Here is a 20412-nt window from a genome sequence, read left to right as displayed (position 1 = left end):
GTGGTTTCTTCATTTGGAATATGTGACATTTGATTAATATTAGTGGCTCTTTGAAAAGAAAAATATAAACATGTTATGAGTTAATTTCTGACATCAAAATATCTAGATATTTAATCTTAAAAATGAAAAAAAATTGATCTTGTGTGAAGTAAACTTTTGATTGAGTGAATGTGCATTGTACAAGATGAAGTAATATTTCTGAGCATTAGGTAAGTTGCTAACTACAAAGTTTTCCCACATCAAAAATGTTGCTATGGAGGATTTATGAAGATAGCTTATGCAAACTATGTTTTAAATATTTAGTAACTGTATAAAAATATTTAGTATCTGTAATGTTGTTTTCCAGAAAAAAATATCAGCCTCGTATATGAGTGATGTGGCCTGGGTATATAGTTTTTGCTATTTGTTCATGCTTTTGTACATATCTGTTTCGTTTCCAGTTCCATTGTGTGAGTTAACATTTTTATTCCCAGCAGGATTGCCTTTAGTGTACCTTCTCTTATTTGTCTTATTTTTATTTTCTCATGTAATGGAATATGTGAATGAACATTTGAAACTCCATGATGACATCTTTAGTCACATAAAAATCACTACTAAGAGAAAGTCTCCTTTTGATTAGTGCTGTTGATGTGGAATGATACATTTGATTATTCTTTATTATTCTACTTTGATATTGTCAAATCTGATTTCAAAATTTTATCAATATTTATCAGGAACTGCAGTTGATATTCAGTCTGCTCAATATAGTGATGGAAACTACTTTCCAGTTAGCGTAATGAGATGTGAAAATAGTTTTTACATTACCTCTGAAGTGTCAGAGGTATTTCTTCATATGAGCAAAGATGATAATTCCTTACTGGATTTCTCAGTACACTGCACCAGACAGAATGGAATGATGTATGTGGCAGCTATCCTGTTCCCTTGGTGTACACCAGCATTTTGTACTTTTTCAGGTGTCAAGAAAAAGTAAAGAAATCTACAAGTAGGTCAAGAAGTCAATGACTGATTGATTTAGTTTATTTTACTTCACTTTTCTGCCCCTTTTGGCTAATCTCAAAGATGAGGATGAATGGTGGCAAGATAAGATGGATGAAGGGACAATTGCAAATATATAGGGGCAACAACATGACCCCCACATAAGATTGTACTAGCTGAGAGTCCAGATACCAGAGCCTCTCTAGTCTGCCGAATGCAGTCCAGGATGCATTAATAGATAAAGCAAGTGTAATTCTCTTCTTAAATACAGCTTCAGTTTTCATCTTAACTGGCCTTTTGGTAGGATTTTTCATGAAATAAATATCTGCTTTCTTAAGTGCTAATTTCCAACTTTACCTAAGTAGCGGTCGAATAAATAAAGCTTAAGAAAAACGAAAAAGAAATGGTCAAGAATTATGGACTTGTTATTTTAGTAGACACCCTGTTTTTGAACGTAATTCCAAAAGGTGTTTGTGTACTGAGCATTGGATGACATGGGAAGCTAAATAATCTTCATACAGACAGGTTGGCTGTAATAGTATTTAAATGTAAAGTTTTGGTATTTTGCATGGTAAACTGAATGATTCTTAGTTATGTGCATTCAATCTAATGATTAACAACTTGGGATATACGCGTAAAAGAACCATATTGGAATGTATACAATAAAATACATTCTTGTAAGATTCTAAATGTAACACTTTCACCAATGTAAATCATTTCTTTACACATCTTGTGAATGAACTCTGAAGGTGAAAGTGTTTAAAAGATAGGCAACTTGCACTTTCTCTTGCAAAATTGTTTCCAATTCTGAACTTCTTTCTTTGTAATTTATAGTTTTTCCAGGCATTTTTTGTTCCCTTCTGGTTAGTTACTGATATTAAAAAACACTAAGATGCTGACCAAGGCAGTTTATTAAGATATAAAACACTTAACATGTAACGTTTCAACCCTGTATCAGGGTTTTCCTCAGATGAACTAAATTAAAATGAAGAAATACACACACAGAAAGATATATACACCTAGCAGGGTGACTAGCCACACAAAAACTGCTGTCTGGCAGTAGGTAACAGCATTGACAGTGGTACCACGTGGAAGGAATTCCAGATGAATCACACCAAGGTGGTCCCAAAAGATCGTGGCCATTGTTTTCCTTGCACATGTTACTGTTTTAAACTTTTTGGATGGGGGCGATGATGGATGTTTCCACATCATGGAGGAACGTTTGGATTCCGGTGTCCACAATGGCACAGGTGTCTCATCACCCGTAATGATGCGATACAGAAATGACGACCCTTGTTGATAATGGATCAGGTGGTTCAGACTCATGCCCATTCGTCTGCCTTTGTCATAATCAGTGAGATTTCTTGGTACCCAATGTGCAATACTGTGCACAGAACCATACGAAATGTTCAGTGCATCTGCAATGTGTGACAGTGTGATTCGCCTATCCTCCCTAATCATTCCCTCCACCTGACAAATGTTCTGGTCGGTAGCTGAAGTTGACGGTCTGCCACTTCGCTGATCATCATTAATGTCAGTCCTACCATTTTCAAACTCCTTACACCAACACCACACTTGTTTCCTGGATAACACATAGTTTCCATACACCTCCACAAGTTCCCGATGGATCTTGGCTGGTTTCTTCCCCTTCGCATGCAAAAAACTGATCACATTTCACACTTCCACATTTGACCATGTTTCCAGTAACCCTGCCATCTTCGAACTGAGATTCTCTGCAACTGTGTCACCATGCTGCTCTCTAGCGGTCACCAGGGATACTATTCATCAATTCCTACAACACACACAAAAAAACAGTTACTAGCATATCGTTGTACATTTTCAGGGCACTTGTTACCTTACTTTTTGATTCTACCTTGTATATATCTTTCTGTGTGTGTATTTCTTCATTTTAGTTTAGTTCTTCATCTGAGGAAGACCCTGATATAGGGTTGAAACGTTATATGTTAAGTGTTTTTATATCTTAATAAACTGCCTTGGTCAGCAACTTAGTGTTTTGTAATATGGAAACAAGGCTTAATTATTACAATTACTGATATTATTTCTTCTTTGGCCGCGGTGGCTCAGTCAGTAACGCATCTGACTACCATGCTCAAGGTCCCGGGTTCGATCCCCGGTCGGTTCAAATCCAGGAACTTTTCTAACGTTGGAAGCGGCCCTGGCGCCCACCCAGCGTCGAATGGCATGGGTACTTGGGGGAAACCCTGGGGGGTAAAGGTGGTCAGGGGTGTGATGCTGATCACATCACCCCCACTCATGACCGGATCAAGAAAGTGTGGGGCGTTTCCCCCACACCCCCTATACGCCTTCATGGCGTGGTGCTAAGCACAGGGGAGCACTTTACCTTTTTTATTTTATTTCTTCAAGACAAAAATTCTATTATCTTATCTAAGTCAACTGTCAGTATTATTTTTGAGGTTTGAAAATTCACATTGAAAATCATAGCAAATAGAGCTTATTTATGGATTTTAATTTAATGATGATTCAAATTCAACATTGACTTTGCAATAAGTTCCATATTTATGTAGATAAGAAATAACTGATTAGTGTAATTAATGCTTCCATTGAGGTTAAACAGGATAAGTAGAAAATGAATTATACAACATTACACATTTAGTGTAAAGTAACTGTTTATAGCAGAATAATGTGTAAGGCACCACTGGATAGGAAAGAACTTGATAAGTTTCATTTCTACTTGGCATGTGTGTTCTGTAGAGGCAGTAATGTGGCAGAATAGCAAATGACCATGGGGAGAGGTATGGTTGGGGGATGCTGCATATGTGTGCAACTCCTGTCTAAAGATTTGCCAGAGTTACAAGAATAATAATTACCTGTTACAACAACAGTGTATTCCTTGCTACTGCTATGCATTCAGATTTGAATGTTCTCTTGTGGAAGAATTTGATTATAGCCTGGACATGTGGCTCACATTGATTGAAATTAAAAATGTTGGTGCATTAGCACTTGGCATGTTGTGCAACTCACAAGAGGCACTGAAGCACGTAACGACAAAACACAGGACAACACAGAGAGCCCTGGCCATAGGTCCAGTTACCGGGTGTACTGCATGGGGTGGGTGTTACATGTTGTTCTAATGTAAGTAATTTTTTATCCATGAAGGAGCCACGGTTGTCTAGTCTGTAGGGAATCTGACTGTCATGCGGGAGACCTGGGTTCGACCAGGGTGGGTCATGTAAGGTCAGACTTTTTCCAACCTTGTCCCTGCATGAAGCAGCTCTGGCTCACCTAGACTCAAATCAATGGCTATTCTCGGGCCAACCCTAGGGGGTAAAGGTGACCAGAGCAAGGTGCTGATCACATCACCTCCAAAGTGGTCAAGATGAAGAATGTGTGGGCCCTACCCTAACCGCTAAATTTGCGTTCATGGCACAGTGCTATATGCACAGGGAACTTTACTTGTATCTTACCATGAATAATATTTGAATTGTTTCGAGTGTGTTTCAAGTCATTCCGGAAGGTAAGTAGGTGGAGAGGATGATTACAAGGTATTTTTGTTAATCCATATGTATCTAGTTTCAAGATTTTGTTATAAAAGAAAGTAATATTGCTTTCCAGTGTAAGTAGTATGTAGTTTTCAGTTTCCCACATTGATAAATGTATTAACTTCCTATAAATCATTTACGCATGCTGCAAAACATAGGTGGTGGATATAATGAAAACAAATGTTGAAAAAGTATTGGAAAGAGATCAGAAGCTTTCAGAATTGGATGACCGAGCAGGTATAGAAATATATATTATCTTCTCTTTACAATTGTTGTTGTGCGTTTGATATGAAATTTTGCACTTTATAAGTTTAAAACTATTCTGGTGTTTTCTGTGAATGTTTGTTATATAGATCTCTCTCTCTCTCTCTCTCTCTCAATCCCCGATGGTGTCACATTTCACTGTAGTTCGCATCCTACTTTTAGTTGATTTAAGCATACAGTGGACTTCGAACAAACATTTTTGAATTCCCCAAATATGAGGGTTGGGGAAGAGAAAATGGAAGACACACTTTATGGAATTTAACAATGTGTGAACAAGACAGGTCATGTATACCAAGGGCTGGTAGGGAAGTGCCATAAGACAATAAAAAAAAGTTTTGTTCTACTGCAAATGTTGTGGGAGACTGTTTCAACAGGTGAGAGTTGGGACATCTCATGTTTCATGTTGATGGCAATTTCCTCTCGCCAAAACAGTCTCCCACAGTGTTTTGGATCACTTTGAAGGTTCCGAGGCTGCTTTGTTTGCACGTCTTTTGTTTTTATACTGACAAGTGTAGCCTTGTGACTAATAAGTAGAACTTAAAAATAAAATAAAAAAAATAGCACTTCCTCACCAGTCCTTTGTATACATGACCTGCCTTGTTCATACATTTTTCAATTCCATAAAGTGTCCTCTTCCATTTGTATATTTCGATTTTTTGTGCCGGTCCCGTGAAAAATAACAGTTTGTGCCCCAACCCTTGTTGATCTACAGTTAAATTGCGGTAGTTAAGTAGCAAGGGGAAGAAAAATAAGACAATACTTGTGAAAGAAAAACACCAGTGGGTTAACCACTAAAGAAAACTTGCATACTCCATGGCATAGATTTTCATTCTTGCATAGTGTGCAGTGTGTGATGAGAAACGTCAAAATCACTCCATGGTTACTTATTACTTACCATATTTGGTACTGCTGTTTTGGGAGGGAGTCCTGCTCCTGCACCAAAGCTGTCTAATCCCCTTAAGAATTCAAGTAGGTGAAGAATGTCTCGCAACTCATTTCTAGGTTTAATGCATGTTGAATCAGATCTATGTCATGAGACCAAGCTAGCCACGGAGAAGAAGTGAGACCTCATATCGATTGTTAGTTTATTGTTGGAAAGAGGAGGGTGTGGATCAATACTAATTTACAGCCCCATCATAAGTGGAATCAAGACCATTGTCAAAAGAGAGCAGGAGAGAGAAGAGGTGCTCTACCAAATGATGCTGTTAGAATAGGTATGGAGTAAATCAACAGTGGATAATGTGCAATTAAGATCACATGGTATATATATGTCATGTGTCACTGTGCATGTCAGATTTCACACTTTATTTTGTCATTTCCTGTAATGCATGCAAAAAAAGACACCTTTTTCATAATAAAATGGGATATGTAAAGAGATGTAGTGCATGGATTATATTCGGGAGGAATAATCTGACGTTTTTATTGTTGCAGATGCCCTTCAACAAGGTGCTTCACAATTTGAACAACAAGCTGGGAAGCTGAAAAGGAAGTTCTGGTTGCAGAATTTGAAGGTAGGTAAGAAGAAATGAAGTTGTGTTTTCATGCTCTGCACCTGTAACATGTAAATGCTTTTGGTCCCTTGAATTTTTATTTATATTTGTTTTCTCGTAACTTGAAAATCAACCAATAACTTCTATTAAGAAAAGATATGCTGGATGACTTAAGGGAAGCAGGAATGTAAGAACGAACATTGAGAAACGTTTGTACCTCAGGTTGGCACCTCTCTTTGAACCATGATGATCTTCTTTCAAGTTAGAAGTGGTTTAATTTTATAATAAAATAGTTGCTCAACCATTTTAAAAAAAAGGGTACATTTTAAGGTTTTCTAATTATGATTTTTTGAGGTCACACCTACAGCTTTGTGAGTCTAGTGGGGTAGTGGGTAGTAAGCCTCAAAATTTATAAAATATATGAGTTAAATTGTTTTTCAGTTGTCATTGTAAGACAAAATTATAATTTATACTTCTGCATTAAAGAAGCAGTGAAATGGCTTCCATATTTGTTACAAGAAGGCTGGAAAACATGTTTTTACCACTGTTAAAATTATGGTAGAGTGTAGTAATGGGTGTATTAGTGTAGTATCAGAAAAGTGGTGTTGCTTGCTTTGGGCAGTGACAGAGGTTTAGGTATGGAGGGAAGAAATTGCCAAAATTTGTGGGGGGAAAAATGTTAAAGCTTTTTCCTGGGATTTGAATCCTTTTAATTTTTATGTTTTGCCCCCATTTCTATTAGAGGTTGTGCGATCCCCCAGAGGATTTTCATAAATACATGTATATTCATACATAGCAGTGTGAAAAGGCAAAATACCTGGTTTGGGGATACTTTGACGAGTTTGGGAGGCCCCGTTCGGGCAACTTATGCACGTTTTCTTTTTTTAAAAACTTTACGGTTTTATTGAGATTTATATAAAAGACCCTCCCCAAGGGTTTATTGTAAGAGCAGCCTGCGAGGTCAAAACATGCCTGCTCAATAAAGGCAGTTCTATTATATTATTCTAGTCCTGCACCGTGTCCGTGTGGCCTATTATCCCCCCCCCCCCCCCCCCCGATAAAGAAATAGGACAAAATCTTTCTGTGCACAACTCATTTTCAAATTCAGATAGATGACCAAAGGAAGCACTGACAGATGTTCCCTTCCACTTGAAGGACCTCCCGATGGTGTAGTGGTAGCGTCATCGCCTTGTAATCAAGGAGTCCCGGGTTCAATACCTGCTGGAGCCACATAGTGGTTTGGATCCCACTTTAAACTGTAGGTCCAGCTCCGATTAGCCTTGTTGTGCATAAAGTGGACTTAAAACACCAAATCAACCAACCAACCTTCCACTTGGAATGTGTTTGTTGTTTGTTTATTTATTTCAAATACTTCACTACTTATTGTCTTATATAGGTGTAAGAAGTTTGTTGTAATGAATTCTAAAGACTGCTTTCATTCTTTCAGATGATGATCATCATGGGGGTCATTGGATTGGTAATACTAGCCATAATAGTAGGTAGGTACTTCATCTACATGTTGGATAATCACGATTGGAGTTGTGCTACTTGCTCAGAATCTATTTACTATTGTGCATACATTTCTTACCTACATTTTCTATTTTCATTTCTTACATGATTTTTACAGTCCTCACCAAAAATGAGTTTATACTTGACAGAAGAAATTGATTTATTTTCCCTAATCTTGCATTTTGAGTTTAAAAATCTCTCGTTTCATTTTGCATCTGTGATCTATTTTGCTTCTCACTTCCCAAGACCTCTCGTTCCACATTTGCAAGTAGGAAAGTCAGAGTGAATTCTGTAATATTTTCTTCTTTATTAAAATTATTTTCATGAGTATCGAGGAGCTTTAAGGTAGGTACATAACAGTAAGCAGATAAATCCCATACACTTTGGAAGTTTGTAATGTTTCTTACTGTCTCTCTGTACAAGACATGTCTATTTTCTTAATGCATTTACTATCTTAGGCTGATTTGAATTTGTGATTTCTCCACTTTATTCTCTTAGTACAATTTAAAAGTGCACATAAATAACACTAGCTAACAAATTTTAACTTTTTTAATTCTGTGGAAGTCATGCTCATGAGTATTCTTAAATAATCCTAACTGCTGAACCTAAAAATCAGGTAAAAAATGTGTCACGTCACACTTTTTTTGTCTACAGGGTGTTCCAAAAGTAGAGTTGACACATACGTGTGATATTTATTGTGACATTTGGTATTCATGGAAATGTAGTTTTTCAAACAAAATTCTGTACTGAACAGAAAACTGCGAATGAAAATTCAGTACATAAAATTAGTTTTATCAACATGATCAGTTTCCCTTGTACTGGGTGATTAGAAAGTCAAAATGACAATATTATAAATGAAACATATATTTTTCAGTTCTCACAATATTTGAAAAAAAGAAAATATTAAGCAATATATTAATTATTATAGCTGGAGAATGAAGCAAATGTTGTCGGATTTTATTTTTTTCTCGTACAGGGTGTTCCAAAAGTCACATTAGCAAAGGGAATGAAAATGCCCATTATACTTCAAGTTGAACATTGCACAATGCCTTTTCAGCTATTTTCTTTGCTATTACATGTGCATATGAAGAGCATGATGTAAATGACTAATAGATATATAGCTACAAATAACAAATAAAATCCTCCAGGGAGGACTAGGAACCACAGTTGACTGGCGATGCTATCATCTCTTCATCAAGTACATATTCAGTTGATGCACCTAGAACAGTCATGCCCTTGTCATGTGCCACAAGCCTCATGGTAGATGAACAGACTGGGTTCGAAATTTTATGTTTATGTGTAATGGAAAACCCAGACATATCTGCCGTACAATGAAACGCTCATTATAGTGGTTGGTTTATTCTCATCAAATTGTATGTACAGGAAATGTCATGGCACATTTTTTTTTGCCATCCAAGCAGATGGATACATTTACCTCACGTTTCAACAGCAGTCTACCTCCATGGTAGGGTGGTTAGCATGTTCTCTTGTGTGTATGGAAGAATTCGATTATGGCCTGATTATATGATGAATTTTACGCAAATTACATGAAACCTTCTTTGTTTGAATCACCTAACCAGAATGTCATTATCAAAATAAACATTTATGTGAGAACAAGGCCTATCTAAATCTCTAGCAGTCCCATCTGTCAATAAAATTTGCATGTGAACTGTTAATTGAAAAAAAATTAATTAAAACACAAAATGTATAAACTCTGATTTATTGGTATGTCATTTGATTGTGCTTTCACTGTGCTTTTTGATGTTCATTGCTCATGTTAATGACAAAAAGTTTTGAAAGGTTTCAGGTGCTCGTTTTCCTTTTATTTCTTTTGTAACAATGATTACTAATATGAGCTGCGGTAGCTCAGTCATTACGGCATCTGACTACCATGCAAGAGACCTTGGTTCGATCCCCGACGGTCGAGAATCTGGATTTTTTTCCACTTGTTCAAGCGGCTCCAGTGCCCACCCAGTGTCACATAGAGTGTGTACCTGGAGGAAACTCTGGTGGGTAAAGGCGACTCAGGGTCATGGTGCTGATCACATTATCCCCAACTTCGGCCATGATCAAGAAAGTATGGGGCCCTAACTCCACACCCCCTCCTTCATGGCATGGTGCAAAGCACAGGGGAGCACTTTACTTTACAATGATTACTAATGATACTGTATTTTTCTGTAATTTATTCAATTTTTGCTAGCTACTCTTTACTAGATGTGGTCTTACAACCAAACTGTAAGTGTATGCTTGGTGTGTATTGGTTGACTTCCTGGACTACACAAGATTTTCTCTGTTTCGTATTTGTTGATATTTACTGATCATCAAAATATTTGAAGTGTTATATATTTTTCTGTTGGGTTCTTTTGTATGTGTATGCGTTTATTTTGTTCTATTATGTGTGATGTGTTATTTAGGTTTTAAATGTGGTTTTAAGAGCAAATTACCAAAAAAGAAGTTCTGATTCTCAATGAAATGCGGTAGGTTCAAAATATATGTAGTATAATATGTTTATTAGGGCTGAGCCGATACGGATGCCGATGTATCAGTATCCGCCGATGCCAGTGATATTAGTATCAGAAAGTATTGGTTGGAACTCATCTACCAATTCTTGCCTGTTCGATACCCGGTGGAGGCACAAGTGGTTCGGATCCCACTTTAAACTGTAGGTCCAGTCCCGATTAGCCTTACTGTGCATAAAGTGGACCAACACCAACTCAACAACCAATTCTTGCCGATACTTTTGCGGTATATTGGTCTTTTACGGGGTCCGCAAGGATGGTGCGCGACACTTTCACGGAGTGTAATTATCCTGGAAATCATGCAAAATTCTAACTTCTTTATATTTTGCACCAATTTTACACAAAAAACTATTATTTTGTAATTCCATATCATCTATTTTCATATTCTGATGTAATTGAATATTCTAATGCAAATTTCTTGGTAATTTGATGCATGCAATTGCTGAAGAATATTTACATACCAATATTGTTCAATATTTTCAACAAATTTTTAATTATTGCAATTTTCAAGTATCGGTATTGGTATCGGTGGGAATCGGTGAGGGTATCGACATCGGTATCGATTCAAAGTGGTATTGGCTCAGCCCTAATATTTACTGTTATTGAGTGTCTTGAAAGTTTCATTTTTTTAAATACTTAATGTTTTGTGTAGGACTAATCTGATACCCACCCCTGTGTCGTTACTCTGATTCCCATGGATACAGATGTTTGAAAATTGTGACAATTAGAAGTTGTTCAAAATATTGATTAATATTGGGTGAGTATTTCACTCCAATTACAAGCATCAATTTACCAGAGCTCTGCTTCTGATCAAAATATTAAAATACATGTTATATAATAACAAAATACATATTTCCAAACAATTTCTGTGTAAATTAAATGGCAACTTCGAATTTTGCAAAATTTGCAGGATATTTAGACACTGCGAAAGTAATGTGTTGAATTTTTGTGGATCCCACGAAAGACCAAACCAACAAAAAAGCATTGACCAGTATCAGTATATAAAATCCAACCACTACATTTACCCATTACCTGTGGCGGATCTGTGTATGGTGGAACCCAGATTTTACATTTTCCCTCATTATACATTTAATCTTCATGGTCCCAATAAATCAAAATGTCGCAAAATTTTCCCTAATTTTATGTTTTCCTCCATTTTAAGTTCTTTTGCCTTAGTCTCCCGAAAAAACGTAAGATCGAGGTTTTGCTGTATAGACACTCTAAAAGTGGTCCTTTTTTTTACGGGGTGTCTATAGATAGACAGTATTTCAAAATTGCCGCTTGTTATATTGCAGCAAGTCATTTTTATAGACACCACTTTTTCGTGCTTTTATTAGTCTATATGGGCAAATAATCCATTGTTGATGCTTTGTCGGTTCATGAAAAAATATGTTTCTTTTGTAATGAGTGTTTTCCTGCATTTTATAATTTGCGGTTGAGTTTACGTATAGATTGCTTTCCTAGCTTCATTATGCGGCAAGTCTTTTCATAGTTATTATTTACGATGAAACAAATTTGCAGTTGATCTATATGCATGATTTCTATTTGGAAGCACTTCCCTTCAACATCGCTGCAGGGAAGGGGTTAATGATACAGATATTACTAAAATCTGCTGCATTGCTATCAGCTCAGTCCTGCTAATTTTTATTATTATGAATTAACATACCAATTTATTTTACACTAAGTAAAGTTAAGTTACGTTAATGCAAATGCAAGGATATTGAAATTTAAATGTTCAGAATCCATGTTCTTTGGTTGGCTTTGGATTGTCCCAGCTTATGGATATCACCAGCAATAGTAATACTTAATATATGGGGGTGGGAGGAGGGAGGGAGAGAGTGAGAGAGTGAGTGAGTGGAAGAGAGACTGTAACCTGAGTCTACCTTAGTGGAGATGTCATAATTCAGACATGTTTTAGTCCTTTGATCACTTGATCCTCGATGTAGTGACAAGGCCTGTGCCAAGTCCTATGTCATCCCATTGTCGTCCTGATTTGTGATGGAATCCTTGGAAATTAGGTCACTCTTCACTTAATATTTGGCCGGAAGTTGTGGTTTATATGGTCATCCAGATGGAATGTTGGTTAACAGCTCATAAGTTTGTAAACAGTGAATTTTTTAATTTACCATCCAAAACTGGTGTATGACAAAATTTTCATGCATAGACATGCTTAAGGGTTGGGGTGTCACTTTAGACCCACATTTTGTGAAGTAAATGACTTGTCAGATCCATTGAAATTGGTATAAATTCGGAATTGTTACCATGGTCTAATTATCCCAGGCAAAATTCCTGGTTAACATTAGTTTCATTTTTTTTTTTTTTTGGCAAGGTAGAAGAAAGTAGTGTCCACTTTTGTGATATTGGTATAAATATTGAACAAAACTACAGATGAGTAATGTGGTACAAATTTGGCAGTTGCGGACAGATTCTGAAGTAAACCAAAATATCGTGTTAATTTATATTGCAATAATATGTGTTAGAGTTCCGTTGGTGTTCCAAATTTTTCTTTGTATCTCCAATAGTTTCTGACAAATCAATATGTGGATTCATTTGTTTGTTGGTTTAAAATTTAAATAAATGAACTCATCAGTTATATTTATAATGTATTAAGTGTTTCTGTCCCCAAATTACATGCTTGTAACTTTAGTTGTTAACTTCTTAAGTGTGGAATTTGTCGAACAAGTCGCTACTGGAAAATGTAGGTTGTTTGCTGGAAAATGTAGGTTTTTCGTCAAATTCAGTATACGCCCTCCGCATTTGCTGCTGTATTGCGGAAGGCGTATATATATGCTTTGTTTCAACTATATTCGATTTACTGTGGTGTATATAGTCACACAGACGTTTGGTGAGATAAAAGGGTCGTTCAAGGTTGACCGGGACTTTTATTTCTGCAGAGGAAATAGGTAGCAGAAGAAACACCAAACTATGTCAGTTTTTCAAAGTATTCTCCGTGCGTGCCGAGGCACCGTTGCCATCGTTCTGGCAGCTCCCGAATTCCTTTGGCGTAGAAAGAACTTGGTTGTTGTCTTAGCCACTGGAGGACATCGCTCCGCAGTGCTTCGTCTGTCGTGAATTTCTTCCCTCCCAGATGGTCTTTAAGGGGTGCAAACAAATGATAATCACTGGGGTCTAAATCCGGACTGTAGGGGGGATGGGGCAGAACTTCCCAGCGCATGTCGGCCAGAGTTGTTGTTGTCACATTGGCCGTGTGAGGGCGGGCATTGTCATGGAGAAGAATGACATTTCCAGACAACATTCCATGTCTTTTCTTGCGAATGGACTTTCGTACAGCACCACTCAACAATGTGGAGTAATACTGGGCATTAATCGTGCTCCCATTGTCCAGAATCTCCACATGGATAACGCCCTTCATGTCCCAGAAAACACTTGCCATGATCTTTCCAGCGGACGGCTGCGTTTTGCTTTTCTTGGGGGGCAGGGAACCTTTATGCCGCCACTCCATGCTGCATCTTTTGGTCTCTGGGGTTGAATTGTGCAACCATGTTTCATCACACGTGATGATGGATTGCAACAATTCATCACCTTCTGCTCGAAACCGATTCAGAAGCTGTTCACAGACCATCCTGCGTGTCCACTTCTGATCGAATGTCAGCTGGCGGGACCCACCTTGCACAGATTTTGCGGAAGCGTAAGTGGTCGTGAATGATTGTCTCAACACTCCCGACACTGATATTCACCTCGGCAGCAATATCCCGCACTGTTACTCACCGGTTCTCAAGAATCATTTGCTCAACACGTGCGATATTTACTGGTGTGACTGCAGTCGGGCGAATGTGTCCATGCGCTTCATTTGTCACCAGCTCCCGTCCTTCGCGGAACTGCTCACACCATTCTTACACTCTTGTCCGCGACATCGTTTGTTCACCATACTGTGCTTCCAATCGTCTGAAAATCTCAGCTGGTTTCACTTGCTCCTTCACGAGAAATTTGATTACACACCGCTGCTCCACAGCCACACACACACTGCTTGCCGCCATGTTCGCTGCAACTGCTGCGCATGCGCGAAATACGTCATGCTGGGCGCTAGTTACTCGCGAAGGAATACATTATGTCACCCGCACGTTTCAACATGATCCGGCTATTCATCGATTTTTTACGTACGAAAATCCCGGTCAACCTTGAACGACCCTTGTAGTTCTAGCTGTAGTAGAAAAAAAAAAATGTAGCAAGAGGAAAAAGATGAAAAAAAGAAGACAAAACTAATTTTTTCCTTCTTCTTTTCATCTTTTTCCTCACTTGCTACTATTTTTTGTTTCTACTACAGCTAGAACTATCTCACCAAACGTCTGTGTGACTATATACACCACAGTAAATCGAATATAGTTGAAACAAACATAAAGCATATATATATATATACGCCTTCCGCACTACAGCAGCACAATGCGGAGGGCGTATATATACGCCATCCACACTTAAGGGGTGAAGGTTAATATTTTGCTCCCACAGACATCCTTCGGGTGTAAGTTATTTATAGATTCTGAGTACTCAGTTGTGAGTGGATTTACGTTGTTGACTAGAACAGACAATCCACTAGAGAATATAATTGAAGAGTTATTTGAATTGTCCAGATTTGGAAAAACAATTACCTGTAGCTTGAAAAGTTTTGAAGGTATCCCAACATTATAAATCAATTGTTGACATTTGATCATTTTACTGCCATAGACAGATGAAGCATCAAAATAATTTGTGTCCAAGAAACTACAATTTGCTAGGTTTGCATGTTTAGATTTTCACATTCGTCAGTTCTTGAGAAATTTTTAGGTCTTCACATTAATCAGGTTTTGAGATATAGGCAAGTGACTTAAATCAATCAGGCCAACAGAGTTAATTTATGTTGCATTGTGTTATTATTTGGTAGGTCTGTTAGTCAGCCAAGTTTCACCATAATGAAGGTCCATGTTAGTTTCTGCGATAGTTGACGAAAAGACAGCTGGCTACTTTGTTTCAGTGGTTTTCCTCAAAGTAGAATTGCTAACTAACTTTTATTGGTAGAAATCCTCCATTCAGCTCCTTGTGTGTGGGAATTCTTGGGAGATTCTCTGAGCAAGAGGAAATAAATATTGAGAAAGTGATGTTGAAGTGAATTTGAAGGAAATCTGAGAGAATAATACGAAATTATTTTTCTTTGATTACGTCAGTGGTTTTGTTACAACTAATTAATTTATTAATATTCACTTTCATATTTTTTTTATAACCATTTTTCCACATCCTCCAATACCAAATTTACAAAGTTTTCATACATTGAAGTACCTGAATGCACTGTAAGCTGGATTATAACAAGTAGTTTTTTTTTCCTATATATTTTGGCATTTATTGAATTTGTATTATATTTACATATACTGGTTTGAAAATAATTTAGAACTACATTATCTGATTAGCCTGTGTAATAAATACTATAGAAGAGATTTTATGAATAATAATGAGCAAGAGAATACAGAAAGGGTGGACACAAAAGTGAAATATGGATCGAATGCAATTGAAACTCCTAAAAGGAAAGTGGTGTAGAAATTAGTCCCATTGTCAATTGTATATTATTTTATTTCTCAGTTTTGAAAAATGTGTACATTATTATTATGCTCAGTATCATACATACACTGTTTAATTTTTTAAAAATGCTCCCCTTGTCATCCTGTTTCTGCCACAGATAGCAATTTATCTATAAAATAATTTGCAAGTCGGACATAGCTGTGTGTGTGTGTATCGTTTGGAGATAATCTTTTATGTGGTGTGTCCAGGAAGTTAGCCTGAAGTGTGTTCTGTGTTTCAAGTTATGATTGACTGTGTCTCTCTTTTATAGTAAACTTCATGTAAACCTGTGCTCTCACGCTGCTAATTTCACAAGGTTAGCAGATTTTTGTGTGCCTAGTTGCCCCGTATCCCCCAGTGTTCCCACATGAAATATTGGAAGATGGCCTCAGATATAATGATTTTTCTTTGATACATGTGTTTACAAACAAGTGCACAATAACACTTCTATGCGAGTTGTATCTTAGAGGCTTTATTTTGATGAGGCTCACAATTTTATGCTTGTACTAACAAACATTACCCCATGGCTTATGACATAAGCATGTGCATGAAATGTAAATCTGTATCAGAAAGAGAAAATACACACTTAATATGCTAGAAGTAGCGGCAGTTTGTTTTAGAAAGAAATTATATTTATAGCATGACATGATAGTTACATATTATAGACACTTAGGTAGAGAAGAAATTGCCTGGATAATAGTAATTTTCTGCATAATGTTTTTATTATTATTATTATATAATACTGGAATTTTTCAGCATCTTGTGTGTCTTTCATTTTAATTTGTATGAAAATTTGTACATTAAGAAAAACAACGAAGAAATGCAAATTGTTCCTGATGCTGCTGCCATTTCTATGTAAATAGGATTTTACCAGCAAATATATTTGGGGATGGACTGTTATGAAATTTTGGCTGATACCGATAAAGGTCTGATATAAAATTTAATGATACCAATACCCAATACTCTACTGATCCGATACAGAATTCCAAATGGTCCTTGAGGAACGTGAATGGATTATTAACCTCCTTAATAAATGTGTGCTTCAAGGTGACTGCAGTGCAAAAGAAGTTCATATTTAGACATTTACTTTTTTAAAAAACAGTGCATGGAGATTATCCATAAAAATTATAACAAAATGTCAGAATTTTGCACTAAATGATAAGATATTTATAGATATATCGGATTGCTAAAGTAACGGGTAATTTCACCGATATGCTTATATCGTCCGATACCGGTAGAGTACTGATTAATCTGTCCCATCCCTAAAATATATTCTGAACAATTGCTACTTTTTCCACCTAAGAACTTGTTCCTAAATGCTGCTAAATTTATTATTGATTAAATGTGTGGTTTATAGACACTAACAAAATATAGAAAGTTTTGGTTTGCTTCTGACGTTTTAGCAATAATGATAATAGTTTACAATCAATAGTAAATATACTAGGGATGGGCCAATATGAAATTTTGGCCGATACCGATAAAGTACTGATATAAAATTTGGCGATACCAATAACCAATATTCCACCGATCCGATATACCTTCAGTAAATAAAGCAACCTGAATTTGGCTGGTAAAAGTCCCACATTGGAGATATAGAGAATTCATTTTGTTCGTAAGATGGCAGCACTGTACTGAACGACCACGCAGAGGGGTAGAGTAATCTATCCCATCAGTTTGTGCACAGCAGCTGGTTACGTTAGTTGTATTGACGAGTGTCCTGCGATTTGCAGAATGGAGACAAATATCGAGCAAAGAATTTGTTTGAAATTTTATGTTGCCAACGAACTGTCATGTGCTGAATTGTTGAAAATGCAATAAAATGCCGTTGGTGATTCCTGTCTGTCGAAAACAAGGCTTTCAAAGAAGGCAGAGACGTTGTTGCTGATTTGCATCGTTCTGGCCGACCTTCCACGTCCACGACTGATGAACGTTGGAAAAATCAGGACAATGGTGCTTGAAAACTGGCGTGTGAGCGTGAGAGAGGTGGCTTGTGAGCTTGGCATATCACACATGTCAGTTCATAACATTTTGACTGATGTGTTAATCATGAAACATGCCGTGGTACGACTTGTTCAGAAGAAGCTGAATTTCCTGCAAAAAGCACATCGCAGGGATGTTGCTGAAGACATGATTTTGCGAGCCTCTCAAGCTTCATGAAACGCATCATAACTGGTGATGAAACATGGGTGTATGAGTATGACATGCAAACAGGTCAACAATCTTCAGAATGGCACTTTGAAAATGAACGAAAACCCAAAAAACCATGCCAAAGTCCCTCAAAAATTAAGATCATGCTCATTGTTTTCTTTGATTATCATGGTGTTGTGCACTCAGAATTCCTTTCAGCGGGACAAACTGTGAATAAAGAGTTTATGAGACATCTGCGTGAGAATGTTTGCTTTAAAATACCAGAGTTATGGAAAAACAATTTTTGGATTTTGCACCACGATAATGCATCGTCGCACATGTCGACTCTTGTTCGTGAGTTTTTGGCCAAAAACTAAACACATGTCCTCGCCCAAACCCCATATTTTCCAGATGTGTGATTTTTTTTTTTTTTTTTTGTCTTTACGTGACTCAAGTTACTCCTTCGGGGAAGACGTTCTGAATCAATTGAATCCATTAAAGAAATTTGCAGAAGGAACTCGGGGCGATAACATCTTCTGCATTTGAAAAGTGTTTTGAAGACTGGGTTAAGCGTTGGCATATGTGTGTGTTGCATCTGATGGGGCCTATTTTGAAGGCAACAAAATAAATGTTGATGATTAACCACGTATTTTGTGTTTTACTCACAAATTCCGGGTCCTTGAAAAACCTGAAAGGTTCATTGCCCTCCTTAATAAATGTGTGTTTCAAGGTGACTCCAGTGCAAAATGAATTGCATATTTAGACATTTACTTTTTTTTAGAAAGTAGGGCATGGCGATTATCCATAAAAATTACAACAAAATGGCAGAATTTTGCACAAAATTATCAGATATTTATCGATATATCGGATCGGTAAAATAATCGGTAATTTTACCGATAAATCGATACACTGACATGCCTATATTGGCCGATACCGATAGAGTACCAATTAATATGTCACATTCCTAAAACATACTGTATTAGTGGGGGAACTGCATAATCCACTTACTAGGAAATATCTAAAGGCCTGATTTTGTTACAATCTTATGACTCACTCATCGTAACAATTAGCTAAAAGTGGCAGAAAAGCAATGCTAAATAACAAAAATACAAATACATGACGTCATTCTAGCAATAAACTTTTTCTGAGATTACTTGCTCTCAGAAGGTTGAGTTATAATGTAAACCTTTTTAGTCACATTTCTTCTACCATAAAGATGAGGGTAGTCTGTGAAATATGGGATGCAAAGCTATTCCATGTTTATTCCTTTGTGTCCTGATATTTACTCTTATTACTATGAGGGCAGTGAATATGTCTACCCTCATGTTCACAGATTGTATTTCAGCGTGTGATGCATTGCACTGTTTTAAGTACAAGCTAGCACCTGAATAGAGAGAACTAGTTTTTTCATTAACTATATTGTTATAGAGTTCTTAGTGCCATGGATTCACACATGGTTGTCACATTAATGCAACCTACAGGATGCTGAAAAATCATTCAATTTTTGTTCTTTGAATATGGATGTTGAAATGCACGTACAGTTTGTTGCTGCATGTTGACAATGGTAGTTGCCATAGGTTTGGTGGTGTTGGTGAATGTTAACAAGTTTGGGAGTAACCACTAACAAGTTATGTCATTTCTGCTTGTTTTTTCACAGCTTGGACAGCAAGTTAAGGTCGTATATCAAGTCCTGCATTCATTCTTGGAGCTAACAAGATCTACCATGCCGCCATCATAGAATTTACAGAACAAATAATATCATAGCAAGCTTTCTTCTTGGTAGAAATGGTGTTTATTTTGTGATTTGGATTTCATTATAATTGCTAGAAGAGGCTAAAGAAAGAGATTTGGTCCAGTATCTCTTTCTGCCGTCACTTCGTACTTTTCCGTTTACTATACGTAACTAATCATGGAAACACCCTTTCTATCATGTGGAAGTTTGTCTGTTCTTTCTCTTGGCTTACTAGTAACAATACGTGTGCTCTTAAGCTTAGTTTTTGAAATATCATGCATCTCGTTCAATGAAAAAATAAATTATTTAATTGCAGTATGTTCAGCTTTCGTAGTGTTTTAGTAAAACTTATAAAAATCATGATGTAATTTCAGATATCAATTATGTTTCAGGGAATGACTTAAGTGTAGGTATATAATTACAATTATATAATTACATTAAGTAAGGACCAACAATCTTGCTGCTACTTTGTAAACTTGCTTGTTAGAATGTGTTTTTCTACGTAGTAATTAACAGTTGTATGTGTGTATGTGTATATACATATATGTATGTATGTGTATTTACCTACATAGAATACAGGACTGATGTGTACACACATGCACATTCTGCATACACATATATGTATATATATCTACACATATACATCTGTAACTGTGTACTGCACATATATGTGTGTGTACATATATGTAGCAATTATTCCATTGGAAATAGCTTTCACACAGTGATCT

The 20412-nt window shown here is 36.8% G+C and overlaps 1 protein-coding gene across 2 annotated transcripts in view; it reads left to right on the top strand.

Moving 5' to 3' along the window:
- The window catches only part of nSyb (neuronal Synaptobrevin), a 44774-nt gene extending 24378 nt beyond the window's left edge, over positions 1-20396 (top strand). Inside the window, exons 3-7 of one of the 2 annotated variants that reach the window (XM_083134838.1) lie at positions 4655-4733; positions 6192-6271; positions 7698-7749; positions 16097-16141; positions 19610-20396. In XM_083134838.1, the coding sequence (XP_082990964.1) occupies positions 4655-4733; positions 6192-6271; positions 7698-7749; positions 16097-16110 (225 nt within the window). In that variant the 3' untranslated portion in view covers positions 16111-16141; positions 19610-20396. The remainder of the gene's footprint in view (positions 1-4654; positions 4734-6191; positions 6272-7697; positions 7750-16096; positions 16142-19609) is intronic. The other variant, XM_083134837.1, reaches the window with a different exon arrangement.
- Positions 20397-20412: the final 16 nt, after the last annotated feature.

The sequence above is a fragment of the Lepisma saccharinum genome, chromosome 14 (genome assembly GCF_977018435.1).
Source record: "Lepisma saccharinum chromosome 14, izLepSacc3.1, whole genome shotgun sequence".
In the NCBI taxonomy this organism is placed as follows: Eukaryota; Metazoa; Arthropoda; class Insecta; order Zygentoma; family Lepismatidae; genus Lepisma; species Lepisma saccharinum.
The sequence above is the reverse complement of the archived record's forward strand: the minus strand, read 5'-3'. Positions and strand labels throughout refer to the sequence as shown.